At 36.1% G+C, this 16,020-nt stretch overlaps 2 protein-coding genes across 4 annotated transcripts in view; one reads left to right on the top strand and one right to left on the bottom strand.

The window, feature by feature from the left end:
- The window catches only part of LOC134607110 (arylsulfatase H-like), an 86,335-nt gene extending 84,901 nt beyond the window's left edge, over nt 1-1,434 (top strand). For both annotated transcript variants that reach the window (XM_063450166.1, XM_063450167.1), the window contains one exon: nt 1,007-1,434. In XM_063450166.1, the coding sequence (XP_063306236.1) occupies nt 1,007-1,374 (368 nt within the window). In that variant the 3' untranslated portion in view covers nt 1,375-1,434. The remainder of the gene's footprint in view (nt 1-1,006) is intronic.
- An 8,476-nt stretch (nt 1,435-9,910) lies between these two features.
- GYG2 (glycogenin 2) overlaps nt 9,911-16,020 on the bottom strand; it is a 43,700-nt gene continuing 37,590 nt past the window's right edge. The window contains exons 9-10 of one of the 2 annotated variants that reach the window (XM_063450168.1): nt 12,559-12,789; nt 9,911-10,111 (exon numbers count right to left, since the gene is read on the bottom strand). In XM_063450168.1, coding sequence (XP_063306238.1) covers nt 9,950-10,111; nt 12,559-12,789 — 393 coding nt within the window. In that variant the 3' untranslated portion in view covers nt 9,911-9,949. The remainder of the gene's footprint in view (nt 10,112-12,558; nt 12,790-16,020) is intronic. The other variant, XM_063450169.1, reaches the window with a different exon arrangement.

Here is a 16,020-nt window from a genome sequence, read left to right on the forward strand (position 1 = left end):
CTTCTCATGTGCTGTAAAAAGTCATTACAACTAGAAGCAATTACTGCATAAATGTACTAATAAGCACTGGACTCAATTTAACCCCTTAAGGACCAAACTTCTGGAATAAAAGGGAATCATGACATGTCACACATGTCATGTGTCCTTAAGGGGTTAAACCCTGCATTATGAAGAAAACTTGGTGGGTTTTGACAGTGGGTAGGTAACCTTTGGCACTCCAGATGTTGTTGACTACATCCTCCATTAAAGTTATAACTTTATAATACTGGCACAGCATCTGGGGAGATGTAGTCCACAACATATGGAATTCCAAAGGCCTGAAAATGAGGGAGTGGTGGCAGTTTAGAAATCATGTCCTGATTTTTCAGCTTTTGTCAGCTCCCACTCTAGTTTTGAACATTTCACCATTCATTCCTATGGGACCAATTTCAACACAAACACGATAATATTTCGTGAGCCATTTGGCGAAACGTTACACAAAGTAATAGCACACCAATTGGGAACAATCTGCACGTTTCGGTATATTACGGTCTATGCGTAGTATAAAAACTGTGGGAGTAGTTAGGGTGGTAAATTTGGCTATAATAATAAGAATAATATTTATGTGAGATAACAGTAAGTGGTCTTGCTATGCAAGAACACTTAATAAGCTATCCTCACTCATTCAGATACATTGAACTAAAGCTGTGCCAAGCTCTTTGTCCTGGTGACATCAGGTCATGTGAGGTAGATGTCCTTGTTATCACAAGCAGAAGAGTGTGGACAAAGAAATTTAACAAATCTTAACAAGCTAAACCCAATAGTAAAAATAGCACAATCCAGGCTAAAAGGAGTTTGGTACCTTCACTGTTCTGACATGGTGTTGATGAATTGCTTAATGTTCCAGGGCAGATTTCTGAACAGAAATAATTAACATAATGTTAAAATATTGAAATTCCAAAATGATCAACCATGATTGTATATGTAACAAGTGATTGCCTAAGACCTTTGTTTGCCTGTTTTTCAGGTGGCACCATTTGGAAAGCTCATTATATGACACCAATCTTTTATCCAGAAGGTGCAGTGGGATGCTATGATACAATACTTTGTAACTGTGAAGGGGAACACGTTAGGCTTCATAATCCTCCGTTGTTATTTAAACGGTCAGAAGACCCTTCAGAATCCAAACAACTGCAGCCTTCTGATACACGTTTTGAGGCAGTGATTAGTAAGATTGACCTAGCAGTAGCTGAACATCGAAAAACCATTAGTACTGTACCACAACAGTTGTCACTTTCAAAGAACAGGTGGAAGCCATGGTTACAGCCATGCTGTGGGACATTTCCATTCTGCTGGTGTAACAAAGACAACACTAATGTCACCTCACTAATATGAAATAATCCTTAAAGGGACACTCCACTGCCAAAATACAAAGAAAAATCATTCTTGAATGGAGCAATTTAAAACATGCATGCATTTAACTATTTATCTAAAAACTGCTTGCAAAAACCTTCAGTTCTCTTTTCTGCTGCCTTCGCAAGACCTCCCCCCCTTCTTCCCTAGCCCATACTTTCTGTGGCTTTCCAATCACAGACTTCCCAATGCTGCTTAATGAGTAGTCTTTGCTAGAAAGGTGCTCTGGGCAATTGCTGCCTCTTGAGCTCCACTACATTAAATAAACCAGCAAGTAACCAGATTGGTTATCTGCTTGAAAGCCAGGGTGTGTAACTAGATACTTCACAGAAAGCTTTTAGGGGCCTGGAGAGTCCCTTGAAGCAATAATATGCTAAAATCCGATTCCTTTAATTTCTCCTGGCAGAAAAAAAAATTATTCTTCGAATCAGTTAGGATAGTCATACAAGTTAACAAAAATTCTAGTGTTTTACTTAAAGTCTTAATTAAAAGCAATGTTTGTCAGAATAGGTTTTGCTCCAATGGCAGTTTCAATGTCCTTGATTTAATTTTTTTTGGCCTTACTTCGAAAATCGGTTAGAATTTTTTTTCAAAATGGTTTAAGTGAATTTTTTTTTTTTTTTTTTAAGATAAATTTTAAAAAGCAAACAAAATTTTTTTTATAACAGATTGTGATTAATTACAAAGATCATCCATAAGAATTAAAATGTAGGCCTGTGTGTCATTTTCAGAGAGAAGCACAGAACATTCAGTGATGCTGAAAGTAACATGGCCAAGACGCGGTAGGGTCTCTTCTGTATCCTCTTCCCAGTCTGACAGGTAGTGCTCACTGAGAGTACTGACCAGCTTCCTGTCAGCCTAAGTACAGGAAACAGAAGATCCTCCACGACAGTGCGGAGCTCGACAACAATGTCACATGTAGTGAGGCAAGCTCAGATTTCTTCTGTCAGGCTTCCTGCCCGCTTACCTCATAGTGCCGCAATTCCCTCCGGAATTCCGTCCGACGCTGCACGCTAGCGTGCATAAGTATGCGCCCGAATAAACTACTGAATTCTGCATTCGCCAAACCGAACGCGGAATTCTGTGCATGAAAATGTCATAAGTCAGATTATGAAGGTCAAGTACCTTCCACGAATAGTGGTCAAATCCAAACTGAAAAGGACCAATCAGGTTAAGTGATTATATATACACACACACCTCACCCATTCCTTGTTGCCCTGTTGTGGTTTCTTGAAAGCCCAATAGCACATTCCTCTGGTATTTCTTGGTATATTGTTCTTGCTTTCAGCTAAGTTTATCCTGTCCTCTTATTGACCTTGGCTTGTTTAATCATATTCTCTGATCTCTGTACTCCTTTGACTCCGGCTTGCTATACTGACTGTTTGTTCGTTTAACCCATTCTAAGGACCGGTATAACAAACGTATTCCTTTAGTGATTCGGTCTGTGAGTTCAGGTTCCAGGATTCCTGACATCTTCTACCACTCCCAACATCATCTTATAATGCCCAGTCAATCTCTAATATACAAACTGTTGCCATCCAGTATATCAGTCCCATTCCACCCGCCACCTTGTTGCCTAGCATGAGTAGAGAAAAGCAGTGGTAACATTCCAGAAAATGTTAGAGATCCTAGAAATTGGAGGAAGTAGTGAAAAATATACATTCGGTTTTAAACAAATTGCACTTTGTACAAATTTTGTGTGATCAAACATTTAATCGAATCCTGCAACTCTGAATTCTGCACCTTATCAAATGAAGAAAAAAAAAGGCACAACAGCTTGTTTTTTTTTTTTTATTGTTTTGTAATTCGGTGTTGCACATTAAAAGAGGGGGAAAAAAATAATAAAAATTAAGCCTATTGAGTAGGAAGATTGATACTTTAAATGCACCTCACAGTATGGCAAGTGGAACATAAAGTTATTTTTGTGTGCGTACGTCTCCTTAATATGCATTTTGTATAAAATTTTGGTCTACATGAAAGCACCATTGGTGAGAAATTGGATGCAAACTGTGTAGCTCTACCAGATGTAAATTACAACATTTACATAACACAAAAACATACATAATTATCAAATCAATATAGCGACAACTGTAGAGTTTAACTTTTTAATAATGAGTTTTTAATAATGCATAAACAATAGTTAAAAAAAAAAAAAAGAATTTCATTTTTCATCCATTGTCCAATAAGAAACTTTCTTAAATCTGCAACTTACAGTATTTTCTCCTGGAGTAGCACATATGTATAAATACTTCAGAAAATTGATGTTTCACAAATTATTGCTAAATCAAAATTAGTCCACACTAGCCTGTTCTATTTTCTTTAATAATCTAGTTTGACTTTTTTTTCCGCTCCTTTTATAAAATTTGTAAATGTTCCAACTTACTAGTAAATTATCTAACATTTCACAGTCGTTGCCAAAATCTTAAAAAGGCATGGTCATTAGAAATATTAAAAAAAAAAAAAAAAATTATTCAGCAAAAAAAAAATTAAAAAAAAAAAAGCTTACATTGTTAAAATGAGCTTATGGTGGATTTCTGATTAACGTTTAACTTGCAGATTAACCCCTTAAGGACCAAACTTCTGGAATAAAAGGGAATCATGACATGTCACACATGTCATGTGTCCTTAAGGGGTTAAGCAGAGGACCTACTTTGCCCAAGGTACAACGTTTTTACTCTTCCCATTTGGAATGGTGAGAACTATTCAACAAGGATGCGGTCGCATGTTTTCTGCAGCATTTTCTAATTCATAACCATGCTCAAAGGGTAGTTAATTATGATTTAATGAAAAGCGCTTCCACACCAAAAAAAAAAAAAAAAAAAAAAATGCGGTCAGATCCTCAAACTAAATAGAACTAAACAAGAACTAAATAGAGCAGGTTGTTCAGAAAGGAGAAAAAAAAAAAAAAAAAGCAAGTACTTCCAACTAATTCTACGTAGGATTGGAAGCAGACCTTTACCAATTAGTATGAGGTAGTGTAGTCGGTCAAAAGGTAAACAAAAACAAGTTCGGGAAGGAGGCACCTTAATTTAACCCGTTAAGGACACATGACGGAAATATTACGTCATGATTCCCTTTTATTTCTGAAATTGTGTCCTTAAGGGGTTAAGTGCATTAACAAAAAGTAAAAGGGGAAAAAAAAAAAAATAGGTGCCAAGGCATCTGACAATACTTTCTTAGAAGTAGATGACATTTTCAAGCTGTGGTTTCATAGACCATATGTAGTAAACATTGTCCCAGCCAGAGGTAGCACATCTGGTAATCTCTAGAATGTGTGTTGCAGAAAAAAAAATAAAAAATTACATTTTGCACAAGCCTGTTTTGTTTAGATTTGTCAACATACACGTCTATATGGCTAGTGGATAAAATATATTGAATTACATTCTATTTACTGTCAATTTTAGAAAAGAAAACCGTCAAAGTTTAACATTGAATATTTGAATAACAAATACAAAGGAAAAATACAAAATGAATGACAATTTGGACCACGCTAACTACCCATATTAAAGAGATACCAATGTCGACCAGACCACTTTATCTCATTGAAGTGGTCTAGGTGCTGTGTGCCTGCCCACCTTAGTCCTGCAATGTAAAACACTGTGGTGCTAAGATTACCTCCAGTGGCTGTCTACAAAACAGCCACTAGAGGCACTTCTTGCATTTTCATGAAGTTTGACTCTGTTGTTCCAAGTAAGGAAATACTTTTAGCGAGGAACAGTATCCAAAGATTTAGGACTGATATCGGTCTGCTAAGTTGGCAACGGAATGTAAGGTTTTGGCAGGATAACCTAAATCACTAGCAGTTTAGTATCCCCATAGACTGCCAGATAATTCTCTTTTACTTTATTCTACTTTATACAGGGGTCATCCCCCACACGGTGGTACCAGTCATTAAAGGCTCCATCTTTTCTCGTTTCTTTCTTTGTCTAAAATCGAAGCTTTCATATATCCAAGTTTAATAACACAATATCCATCCACTTCAATTGTAAATGATTTAAAGGGACACTCCAGGCACCCAGACCACTTCTGCCCATTGGAGTGGTCTGGGTGCCAACTCCCACTACTCTTTTATAAACTGCAATAATTACCTTGCAGGGTTAACTCCACCTCTAGTGGCTTTAGAGGGCACTTCCTCCTTCATAGCACAGAAAACCTATGCTAGACCTCCAGCATCACTCAATTCCCCATAGGAAAGTATTGAAAAGCATTTTCAATGCTTTCCTATGGGGAGCTCTAATACGCATGCACGGCATTGCCTCGCATTAGGTCTCCCCAGCCGATGGGCAGGATCAGTCTCACCCACCGGCCGACGTAATGCAGAGGAGGAGCGGCGGCAGAGGGAGAAGCAGCAATGTGGGACAGGTCGCTGCCTCTGGTAAGTCACTGAAGGAGTTTTCACCCTTTCAGCAACCAGTAGACAAAAAAAACAAAAAAAAAAAAACTGTACCAAGCTTTTTTTTTTACTATATTTGATTTTCCAGTGTATTCCAATTAATCAATTAATAACTTATTTATACACACACACACACACACACACCTTTTTCATGGAACACTTACATTAAATAGATTTGTAAGTTTTATACTACAGGGTATGAAGTTTAGTTCCACCTTAATACCAATCCTACTGCTTCCAAGTCATACTACATCCATGACCATTGCTTTAAGGAGCTTGCATACAATTATTTTTAACTATTTAAAGGTACACTTCAAGCACCAACATTCGCTTGGTGTAACGAGTTGGTTAGTTTAAAGTTTTAATGAACATTTACCCCCCCCTCCTCAAATAGTCGTAAATTATTTTTGCATATTGTGATTCACGCTTTATGCAATAAAGGGAAAAAAAAAAGAAAAGTTGAGTCACATCCAGCCTAAAGTTCTAAAAGAAGGTTGTCAAACTCCACCCATCCGATGTCAGATGCCAAAATTCCTTGAATCAGACAGAGTAGCAGAGAATTATGGAAATCGTGGTCTGATTAAATCTGGAGGACCAGAGTTTGACAACACGGTTCTAAGATTTTAATGGTTTTGATTTAGATTGTATTTATTTTAATATACTGGTATTCCTGCCGCTTGCAGTCTCTCAAAGTTAAGTGTCACAAGTGTGATGTTACACTGGATCAAATTCTGCTGCAACTTCTATATAATGCCATAGGCACAACTAATGAGGGATACCTTCATTTATCACTAAAGAACAATAAAGTTTTAATCTGTAAAAATCGCCATTTATAAGCCATCCCATATAAGTACAGATAAACATACACTTATACAAAGCATAAGAAAAGGACAAGCTCCGCACTTTTAAAATATAAATACCACCTGGTTATATAAATAGCATATCTAGAAAAAATATAACTGTACATTGTTATACAGTCAAACAAGAGTGTCAAAACAGGGAGGGGGTGGGGGGAGTGGGAAAACTCAGAAGACATTGGTAAATCCAAGCTTGTCTCCCCAAAGAAGGGGTAAAAATTAGAACTAGAGGGCCCACTGCCCTCCCCCTCCCTCCACTACATATATTCCTGATATTTCCCCATCTCTTTCCTCTTATTTCTCCTAATTTCATGTTTCCTTCTATCTTCTTGTTTTTATCTCTTTGCCCCATGTTTATCAGGGGTTTGACTTTTATTTTTCTCCCAGACATGATTAACCCATTGGAGGAGCAAGGATGCCTAAAGGCAAGTTTAATCCTCAAAAAGATAGGGTTCCTTACTTTTAACAAATTGCCTGAATCCAAGTGAAAAAACCCTTGGCAGGAGGCAAGTCCCAATGGGCCAAGGAATTGGCTTGTATATTGTAAGATGTGGTTGTATACTGTTTTTCTCTCTCTCTCTCTCTTTTTTTTTTTTTTTTAAATGTATTGGCTTCTGCACAAGCCCAAAAGTTTATGTACACTTGCTATACCTATTGAGTGAAAAAAAAAAAGTGGACCTAGAAATGCCTGAACATATTCTTGTAAGTGCAGTTTTAATAATTAGAAGTGTTGTTTTTACTTTATCACGCAATTGGCTTTCCTCCTATTTATAATCTACAGCTGCAAGTTGAAGCACCAGCAGGCGTATTTTTAACCCTTCTTTGGGGAGACAAGCTTGGATTTACTGATGTCTTGTGAGTTTTCTCACTCCCCCTTCCCTCTCCCAGTTTTGCCCCTCGTTTGACTGTATAACACTATGTACAGTTTTTGTTTTTTCTAGATATGCCATTTATATAACCAGGTGGTATTTATCTTTTGAAAGTGTGGGGCTTGTCCTTTTCTTATACGAGTATGTTTATCTTTTTTTAGTGGTGATGTGAGGTTCACCATATGAGCTCCAAACTTATCTAAACAGCTCTGTTGGTAAATCACTTTGTTTTTTGCACTCCATATTAGTACACATGTATATAAGTTGTAAAGAACATTCAGGGTTAAACAGTAAAAATAATGAATTCAAAAAGAATTTCAAAAAGTGGCTATTTTGGCCTTAAATTTGAAATTCAAACTACAAACGAAAAGACAATGTCCGGTTCTGCTACTTTGAAATTCAAATTAAATTAGAAATTTAAGAGCAGACAATTCTCACGTTGGCGAATAACCCCAATTGTTTTTAAAAAATAAATAAAGTAGGTGCTACAAAAGTCACATATCGTTATACTATTGTGAAAGGATATGAAGTACAGTGTTGGCAAATAAAAGCCACCACACTCATTAGTCCCATTGCAATTTTGTAAAGTTTGACCTTCAAGGACTGGTTAGAATATGTAAAGAATTCTCTGTATACAATCTATGGATTTAGATAGCACCTAAATTGCAACCAGTGTCGAAAATGTTAAGCCTCAATTAGAAAAGTGTATGTCTATACCCACCGTAGATTTAAAGGGACACTATAGTCACCAAAACAACTTTAGCTTAATGAAGCCTTTTTGGTGTATAGATCATGCACATGCAGTCTCACTGCTCAATTATCTGCAGTTTAGGAGTTAAATCACTTTGTTTATGTACCATAGTCACACCTCCCTGCATGTGACTTGCACAGCCTTCATAAACACTTCTTGTAAAGAGTCACCTAATGTTTATACTTCCTTTCTCACAAATTAGGTTTAATTTTAAAATTCTTATCCACTGCATTTTTAATAGTTTGCTAGACCCTCCAAAAGCCTCCTGTGTGTGATTAAAGTTCTATTTAGGGAGCAGAAGATACAAACTTTCAAAGTAAGTTACATCTGATTGAAAGAGAAACCATTTTCCTCTTCTCATCCAGGCTGTGTGAGTCACAGCTGGGGAGGTGTGGCTATGGATGCATGGACAGAAACAAAAGTGATTTAACTTCTAAATGGCAGTGAATCTTCACAGGCGTGATCCATACACCAAAACTGCTTCATTAAACTAAAGTTGTTTAGGTGACTATAGTGTTCCTTCAAACTCAGAACTAAGGCACTTTAAACAGGATATCATTACATCACAGACACTTAAGTTACAGTATCAGTACTGAGTAACTCACCAACTAAGATGAATTATAAAAATATATCTGTAAAAATGTTTTAATCAAAGCGAAACCAATATAAAACAGCAAACCTGGTTATGCTTCAGTATGTATGTAAACAAAAGTAATTCTACCAAGTTCTTGTACGTCATCTTAAAAGAACACTATAGTGTTAGGAATACATATGTTAGGAATAAAATATTCCCAACGCTATAGAACCCTAGTCACCATTTAGGTGATTATGGCCCCTTCCGCGGCAAATCAATGGTTAATTAACCATTTATTTGCTTACCTTAATCCTGCGCCGGGCTCCGTCGGCAATGATGACCTCTCCTCCATTGACGTCAGCTCCCGAGTGGAGCCGAATGTGCATGCTTGGCCAGAGGCATTCAAACCAGCCCATAGGAAAGCATTACTCCATGCTTTCCTGTGGGGATGTTTTTGACGCTGGACTCCGTGAGGACATCCAGCGTCAAATAAGTGCGATTTACTCCATGTTAATCACAGAAGCGGCCTCTAGTGGCTGTAAGGAAGACAGCCACTAGAGGCTGGATTAACCCTGCAGTGTAAACATGGCAGTTTCTCTGAAGCCGCTATGTTTTCAACTGCAGTGTTAAAACTAGGATGGACCTGGCACAGAGACCACTTCATTGAGCTGAAGTGGTCTGGGTGCCTATAGTGGTCCTTTAAGCTGGTATGAGAGGGACGTAAATTTGTTGCTTTATATCATACAAGTTTTTCTGACATCGAACGAATATCAAAGCACTTAAATTAGAGAAGTCTATTTAAAAAAATAATACTTTTCAGTGATCACAGAGAGAAAGCAAAGCAAATTACAAAATTCTGGTCACAAATTCAAGATTTGTAATTGAAATGGAAAACCAGAAAGACAAGGCCAGATTTTGCTCAATACGGGATTATTACACTAGATATTTCTTACTCGTATGCTACAATTCATATTTCAATCTGTTTAATGGGAATATTCATACAACCAAACGTCACTGCACAAATAAATAATGAGGGGAAAAAAAGGCTTATTTTGCAAATATTTCAAAAAAAAAAAAAAAAATTATAAAAAAAAAAAAAATAAATAATTAAATTTACTGTAGAAATCTATCCAGTTTCTTTTGGATATTGTCAAAAGAATATTTTCCCATGTAGTCAATGTGTCCCTGCTCCCAATTTCTCCTCTCTTCTTCAGTTCTTAACTTTTCTTCTGCCTCTTGAATGGATAACTCTGAAGCAGTCTGTGCGAGTTGAGCCTAGGAGAGAGCACAGAATGGATGATTAACAAAAGTGTATAGGTAACCAGCACTGGTTTTATGTGGTGAGCGTAGAAGAAAGACCAAATTAAGAGGAGGGGGGGAAAAAGATTGTTACAAGTAAAAACATCCTACATTCAGGAGAAAAAATTTAAAACTAATATTTTTCCTGGTATGGAAGCATGCAGAATTTAAAGATGGTAGTATCTGATGCGGAAGCAATAGCCCAAGCAGCAGTGATAGGCTCAAAGTTGTCAGCTGACATTCTCAGCTGATTACAGTTGCCCATTGTTGGTATTAACTGGAATTGTGCAATACCCGACTTAGCCATAACTCTAGAAGACAGAGTCAGTAGAGGCTGCCCGCAAGGGATTCTCATTCAATGTTAAATTGCTGGGAAATTATTTAACATTGAGCCCATGGATTAGGAGATATCCCACAATGCACAGATTACAATGTTACACACTATTGCAAGAAAAAGAAATAAAAATTCTGAAGGCAAATTGTGTACTTTATACCAACACATTGTTAGGTATTTTAATTAATATTATCATCACCCTTTTCATGTGATAGATATATATAAAAGCATACATAGGGAGGACAAAAATACACATATAAAACATTTTCCCCACACATTGAAAATTAGTGCAAGGAAATACTATCAGTTACTATAAAGGCAGAGCTTTCCCCATCAATTTACCTGTAATGGTGAATTGGGTTCACAGATTTTCATATACAGCGTTGTTCAAACTAGTTAGTTTCTCACATTTTGCCTCAACCGTGTTATATATATATATATTTTATTAATAAAATGTTAAACAAAAATCTGCACACCAGTCAAGCCATAAAGACTTTCTTTTCCCACAGAAATCACAAATCTGCAGTGATGTTACTACCGCAAAGGATTCTGGGTGAGCATATGCAATTTAGTTTAACAAAGAATCACATTTTTGCCTCATTCCAGTATACAGCAAACACAGACTAAAATGAATCCATGTTTAGAATAGAATGAGGCAAAAATGTGATTCTTTGTTAAACTAATTTGCATATGCCCACCCAGAATCCTTTGCGTTAGTAACATCACTGCAGATTTGTGATTTCTGTGGGAAAAGCAAGTCTTATGGCTTGACTGGTGTGCAGATTTTTGTTTAACATTGTATTAACTATCCACCGACTTAAGGTGGAAGGGGTTTTCAATCACAATTTTTCCCCACCATAACCTTTTTGGGGAACGGGAACACACACCCACACACCAAAAAATAAGGGTGCACTTCAAAGGATTTTGATGAAAAAAAAATAAAAAAAAAATTGTGTAATTTATTGCATATAAGCAAAAATGTTCCGACCCTGCTATGGGTCTTTCTCAAGATCAACCGTTGATCTTAAGACACAGAGGGGTCGAAATGTAAATCATGACTTTTACATTTTTGATTGTATGCAATAAATTACACCATTTTTTTTTTTCATCAAAATCCTTTGAAGTGCACCCTTATTTTTTTTTGATTATTTATTAAACGCGGATTGCACCGGGGTATTGAAATTTGAAATACAGGTTACAAGTTAAATGGTGAGTGACAAGCGTTTTGTGTGTGTGTGTGTGTGTGTGTGTGTGTGTGTGTGTGTGTGTGTGTGTGTGTATATATATATAAATTCTCATAATTTCAGACGTACAAACTGCACTAAAAATTATTTCACAAGTCTAGTAATGGTAAATAAATAGTTAATATGTTGAATGAGACAGCTGCAAGAGAAGTCATTATATCACCAGTCAATAATAGCATAAATAAAATGAATTGAAAAAGCATACAGAATGCAGGTAGAAGTTAAGTTCAGTCAGAATTGCTTAATAAGGACAATCTTAAAAACAGATCAGCTTAACGGGAAATTAAAGGTTGGTTGCTCTGTAGTTCATTCTTTTTTTTTTATCAGATCTGAGTATTTTAATTGCCCATTAACAATATGGGGTCTTAGTGTCTAAATGATTAGCCATAATGTGACTCCAAAAGCAAACTTGCTGATTAGGAGGGGAAAAAAAATCATTCAGATTTGGTGGTTTCTTTGATTAGTTCCTAATTACTTTTACAAAATTTCTGACTTTTTTCCTGTTTTCCTATTTTTTTTGGAAGAAAATGAAGAAGCAAACATCAATTAATGAATTGTTACAAGCCAATTAATTATTTTGGAACTAACTCTAGCAAGAAAGCAGTCTCTAAAACTAAATATGAAAAAAAAAAAAAAAAGGGGATTTTTTTTTTTTCTTAACTAAAAAGATACAACCTATGGCAATGTATAAACCAGCTGAGCAAGGCATTGTTGTAATTTGCCATCTATCATTCACTAATTGATGCATAGTAAGAGACAGGTAATGGTCAAGCAAATGAAAAAAAAAAAAATTAGGTACAGGAGATAAAAAGCAGGTGAATGGTGAAAACATCCAGCAAAAATACCGTAGCGAAGTCATCATCCTCCTGAGTTACAGGTTGTTGTATGCTCATTTCTGTAGGTAGCGCAAAATCTTGACCTTGAACTCTGTCATCGAAAGTTTGTTGCTCTGCATTAAAATCTGGTAGTTTGAAAGATTGTTGCTCTGCATTATAATCTGGTAGCTTGAAAGTTTGTTGCTCTGCATTATAATCGGGTAGCTTGAAAGTTTGTTGCTCTGCATTATAATCTGGTAGCTAGAAAAATGGTAGTTAGAGGCATGACCAATAGGATATGGAAACTAAATAGAGAGAATTCACTTGAAATGGCATCAATTTTTGCAATAAAAATAATGTTTAATTAGTGTGATTCTAAACCTCTGTCAGGATTCCACTAATTGAGAGCCAAGCTTAACAACCTACCGTACCCATTATTCAGTTACACAATTTATATACCGGTATTTTACACAGGTTACCAAATACCACGTCCAATTGTTGATTACCATTGTAGCATTTAGCCAAACTATATGGGGAATGTAGAATAGGGACTTATTCATTAAATAAGGAATAGGCAAATTTATAATAAACACCAAGAAAACATTTTAAAAAAAAAAATAATTTTTAAAAAAGTCATACACACACACACACACACTCCCCCCCACCCCCCCACATATTAGAGGGTTGGTTGGAGAAAGTTTCCAACCAAGATATTTTGACCTTCTAAATTGTACCCAACAGGTCAGTTCACCACAATTGTTTGGTGTGAAATGTCTGTGTTGCAATAGAAGCCTTCTTCAAACCACAGCTGTGTCACTAGTAAGGACTATACAAGGGGTCACGTGGCCCTAAAGGCACATTTTGGCCAAGAAAGGCCAGAGTCATGCGAGTGAGCAGTGTTATATATTTAGGTCCTTCTAACCCAAATAAAAAGGGATTTCTTGTAACAACACCTCGTGTAACATGTTCTATCGATATAGGGGTTAATGTGTCCATTAATAAAGATCACCAGACACAATCAATCTCTATTTTATCTTCCAGTTATGAACAGTGATAAGTGACCGGCTTCCTTACTTGTAAGACTGACACACACACACTGACAAAAATAGCTATACTTTTCCCAAATATAATCCTAGCCTAACGTTATCACACAGTGCAGGCAAAGGGGTTTATTCACCAAGCCCCTAAAGCAGTCGGGATGGAGAAAACGGAATAAAAATGACTGACTGCATTTGCCATATTCATACATACTAATGCCAAGTCCTGTCAATATTTGACTATTTCAACTGAATAAGCATCGCCCAGTTGATGCTTTCATAATCATCTTTAAAAACACTGCTTTTCACATCTGAATCCTATATATATATATATAATATACAATCCAGAAATGTAAAAAGTACCAATTACCAAAGTACCAGTTTTAAAGAAAGATTAGACCAAATTAATCTGTTAGAAAGCCTATTGTCAAGTCATTAGCATTCACTTGTCTTTTGGAATTAAAATAAACAAATACATTTAAACAAACAAAACCCAATCCCTCTACAAAAAGGAGCTTCTTAATCTATTTAGTTAAAGCAACATCTAATAAAATGTTACATACATAAACTTTTTAAAATATGAGTGTTCCTTTAAACTATGTTATTTTACGACTGATTTTCTTTAACACTTAGACATCTGACTGAAAACAGTAAGTTCTGTAATAAAAGTAAAAAAAACATTTTCACTATAGGATGTGTGCAGAAAATAGTGGGAAAAAAATAAATAAATCCCACATGTGCGAAGACTGAAATGAGTAACCTCTACGTCAAAAGAACATAATATAACCAAAAAAAAGACCAAAGAAATATACCTTATACAATTGCACTTTCATATAAGGAAACTTATCAATAGTTGGTGAATACAGCCTCCCTCAGATCGCTCCCAGCTGGCAATCTACTTGACCACAAGAGAATATAAAATATATATTATATATACACACATACATACATATATACATATACATATATACACACATACACACACACACACACACGAGGGAACCGGGTGATTATCTAAATAAAAATATACAAAAGAAATATAGTGTAATACTGTTGTACAATTTTCAGACTGCGCAATTTGAAATGCACTCACAGGATCTTGTATGATTCAAGCATTTGTGGTGCCTCCCCTGATGATATGGGGGGCCTGGGAGATTCCCCTGGATACTTCCACTCAAGTACAGGTTGAAGGTTGAAGAAAAAAAAACAGCGGCTTTAATAATATATAAAATAAATATAAACAATGGTCCTACGCGTTTCGTCCCTTCTACAGAATATGGGAATAAGCAGCTTTTTTGACTGCACTGTATGGTTTGATTGTTTTTAACAATAGTAACCAGACACATACCCTCCTCCCCCTTTTTTTCTGCTTTGCATTAACGGATTACATGTTTGAAAAGGTTCTCTATTTTGGATATTTTTTGGTTTAATATAAACATATATTATGCAATAGATTTGTAATTACTCAGAGTGAAGTTCAGACCGTCACTCTCTTCCCTCCCTACACCCCCGGACAAGCTTACTTTTTAATGCTCCTTTCTAGTGTCCCTATTTGTTTGTAAATATATTTTTCTTTTTAAACCTTTAGGTGTTTTTTTTTCCTTTTTTGTATATTATATTCAAAAAGAACATGGTTATTCATTTAAAGGTATACTATGTATTGTAAATTATATACAGGGAGTGCAGAATTATTAGGCAAGTTGTATTTTTGAGGATTAATTTTATTATTGAACAACAACCATGTTCTCAATGAACCCAAAAAACTCATTAATATCAAAGCTGAATATTTTTGGAAGTAGTTTTTAGTTTGTTTTTAGTTTTAGCTATTTTAGGGGGATATCTGTGTGTGCAGGTGACTATTACTGTGCATAATTATTAGGCAACTTAACAAAAAACAAATATATACCCATTTCAATTATTTATTTTTACCAGTGAAACCAATATAACATCTCAACATTCACAAATATACATTTCTGACATTCAAAAACAAAACAAAAACAAATCAGTGACCAATATAGCCACCTTTCTTTGCAAGGACACTCAAAAGCCTGCCATCCATGGATTCTGTCAGTGTTTTGATCTGTTCACCATCAACATTGCGTGCAGCAGCAACCACAGCCTCCCAGACACTGTTCAGAGAGGTGTAATGTTTTCCCTCCTTTTAAATCTCACATTTGATGATGGACTACAGGTTCTCAATGGGGTTCAGATCAGGTGAACAAGGAGGCCATGTCATTAGATTTTCTTCTTTTATACCCTTTCTTGCCAGCCACGCTGTGGAGTACTTGGACGCGTGTGATGGAGCATTGTCCTGCATGAAAATCATGTTTTTCTTGAAGGATGCAGACTTCTTCCTGTACCACTGCTTGAAGAAGGTGTCTTCCAGAAACTGGCAGTAGGACTGGGAGTTGAGCTTGACTCCATCCTCAACCCGAAAAGGCCCCACAAGCTCATC

This window comes from Pelobates fuscus, chromosome 1, assembly GCF_036172605.1.
Source record: "Pelobates fuscus isolate aPelFus1 chromosome 1, aPelFus1.pri, whole genome shotgun sequence".
In the NCBI taxonomy this organism is placed as follows: Eukaryota; Metazoa; Chordata; class Amphibia; order Anura; family Pelobatidae; genus Pelobates; species Pelobates fuscus.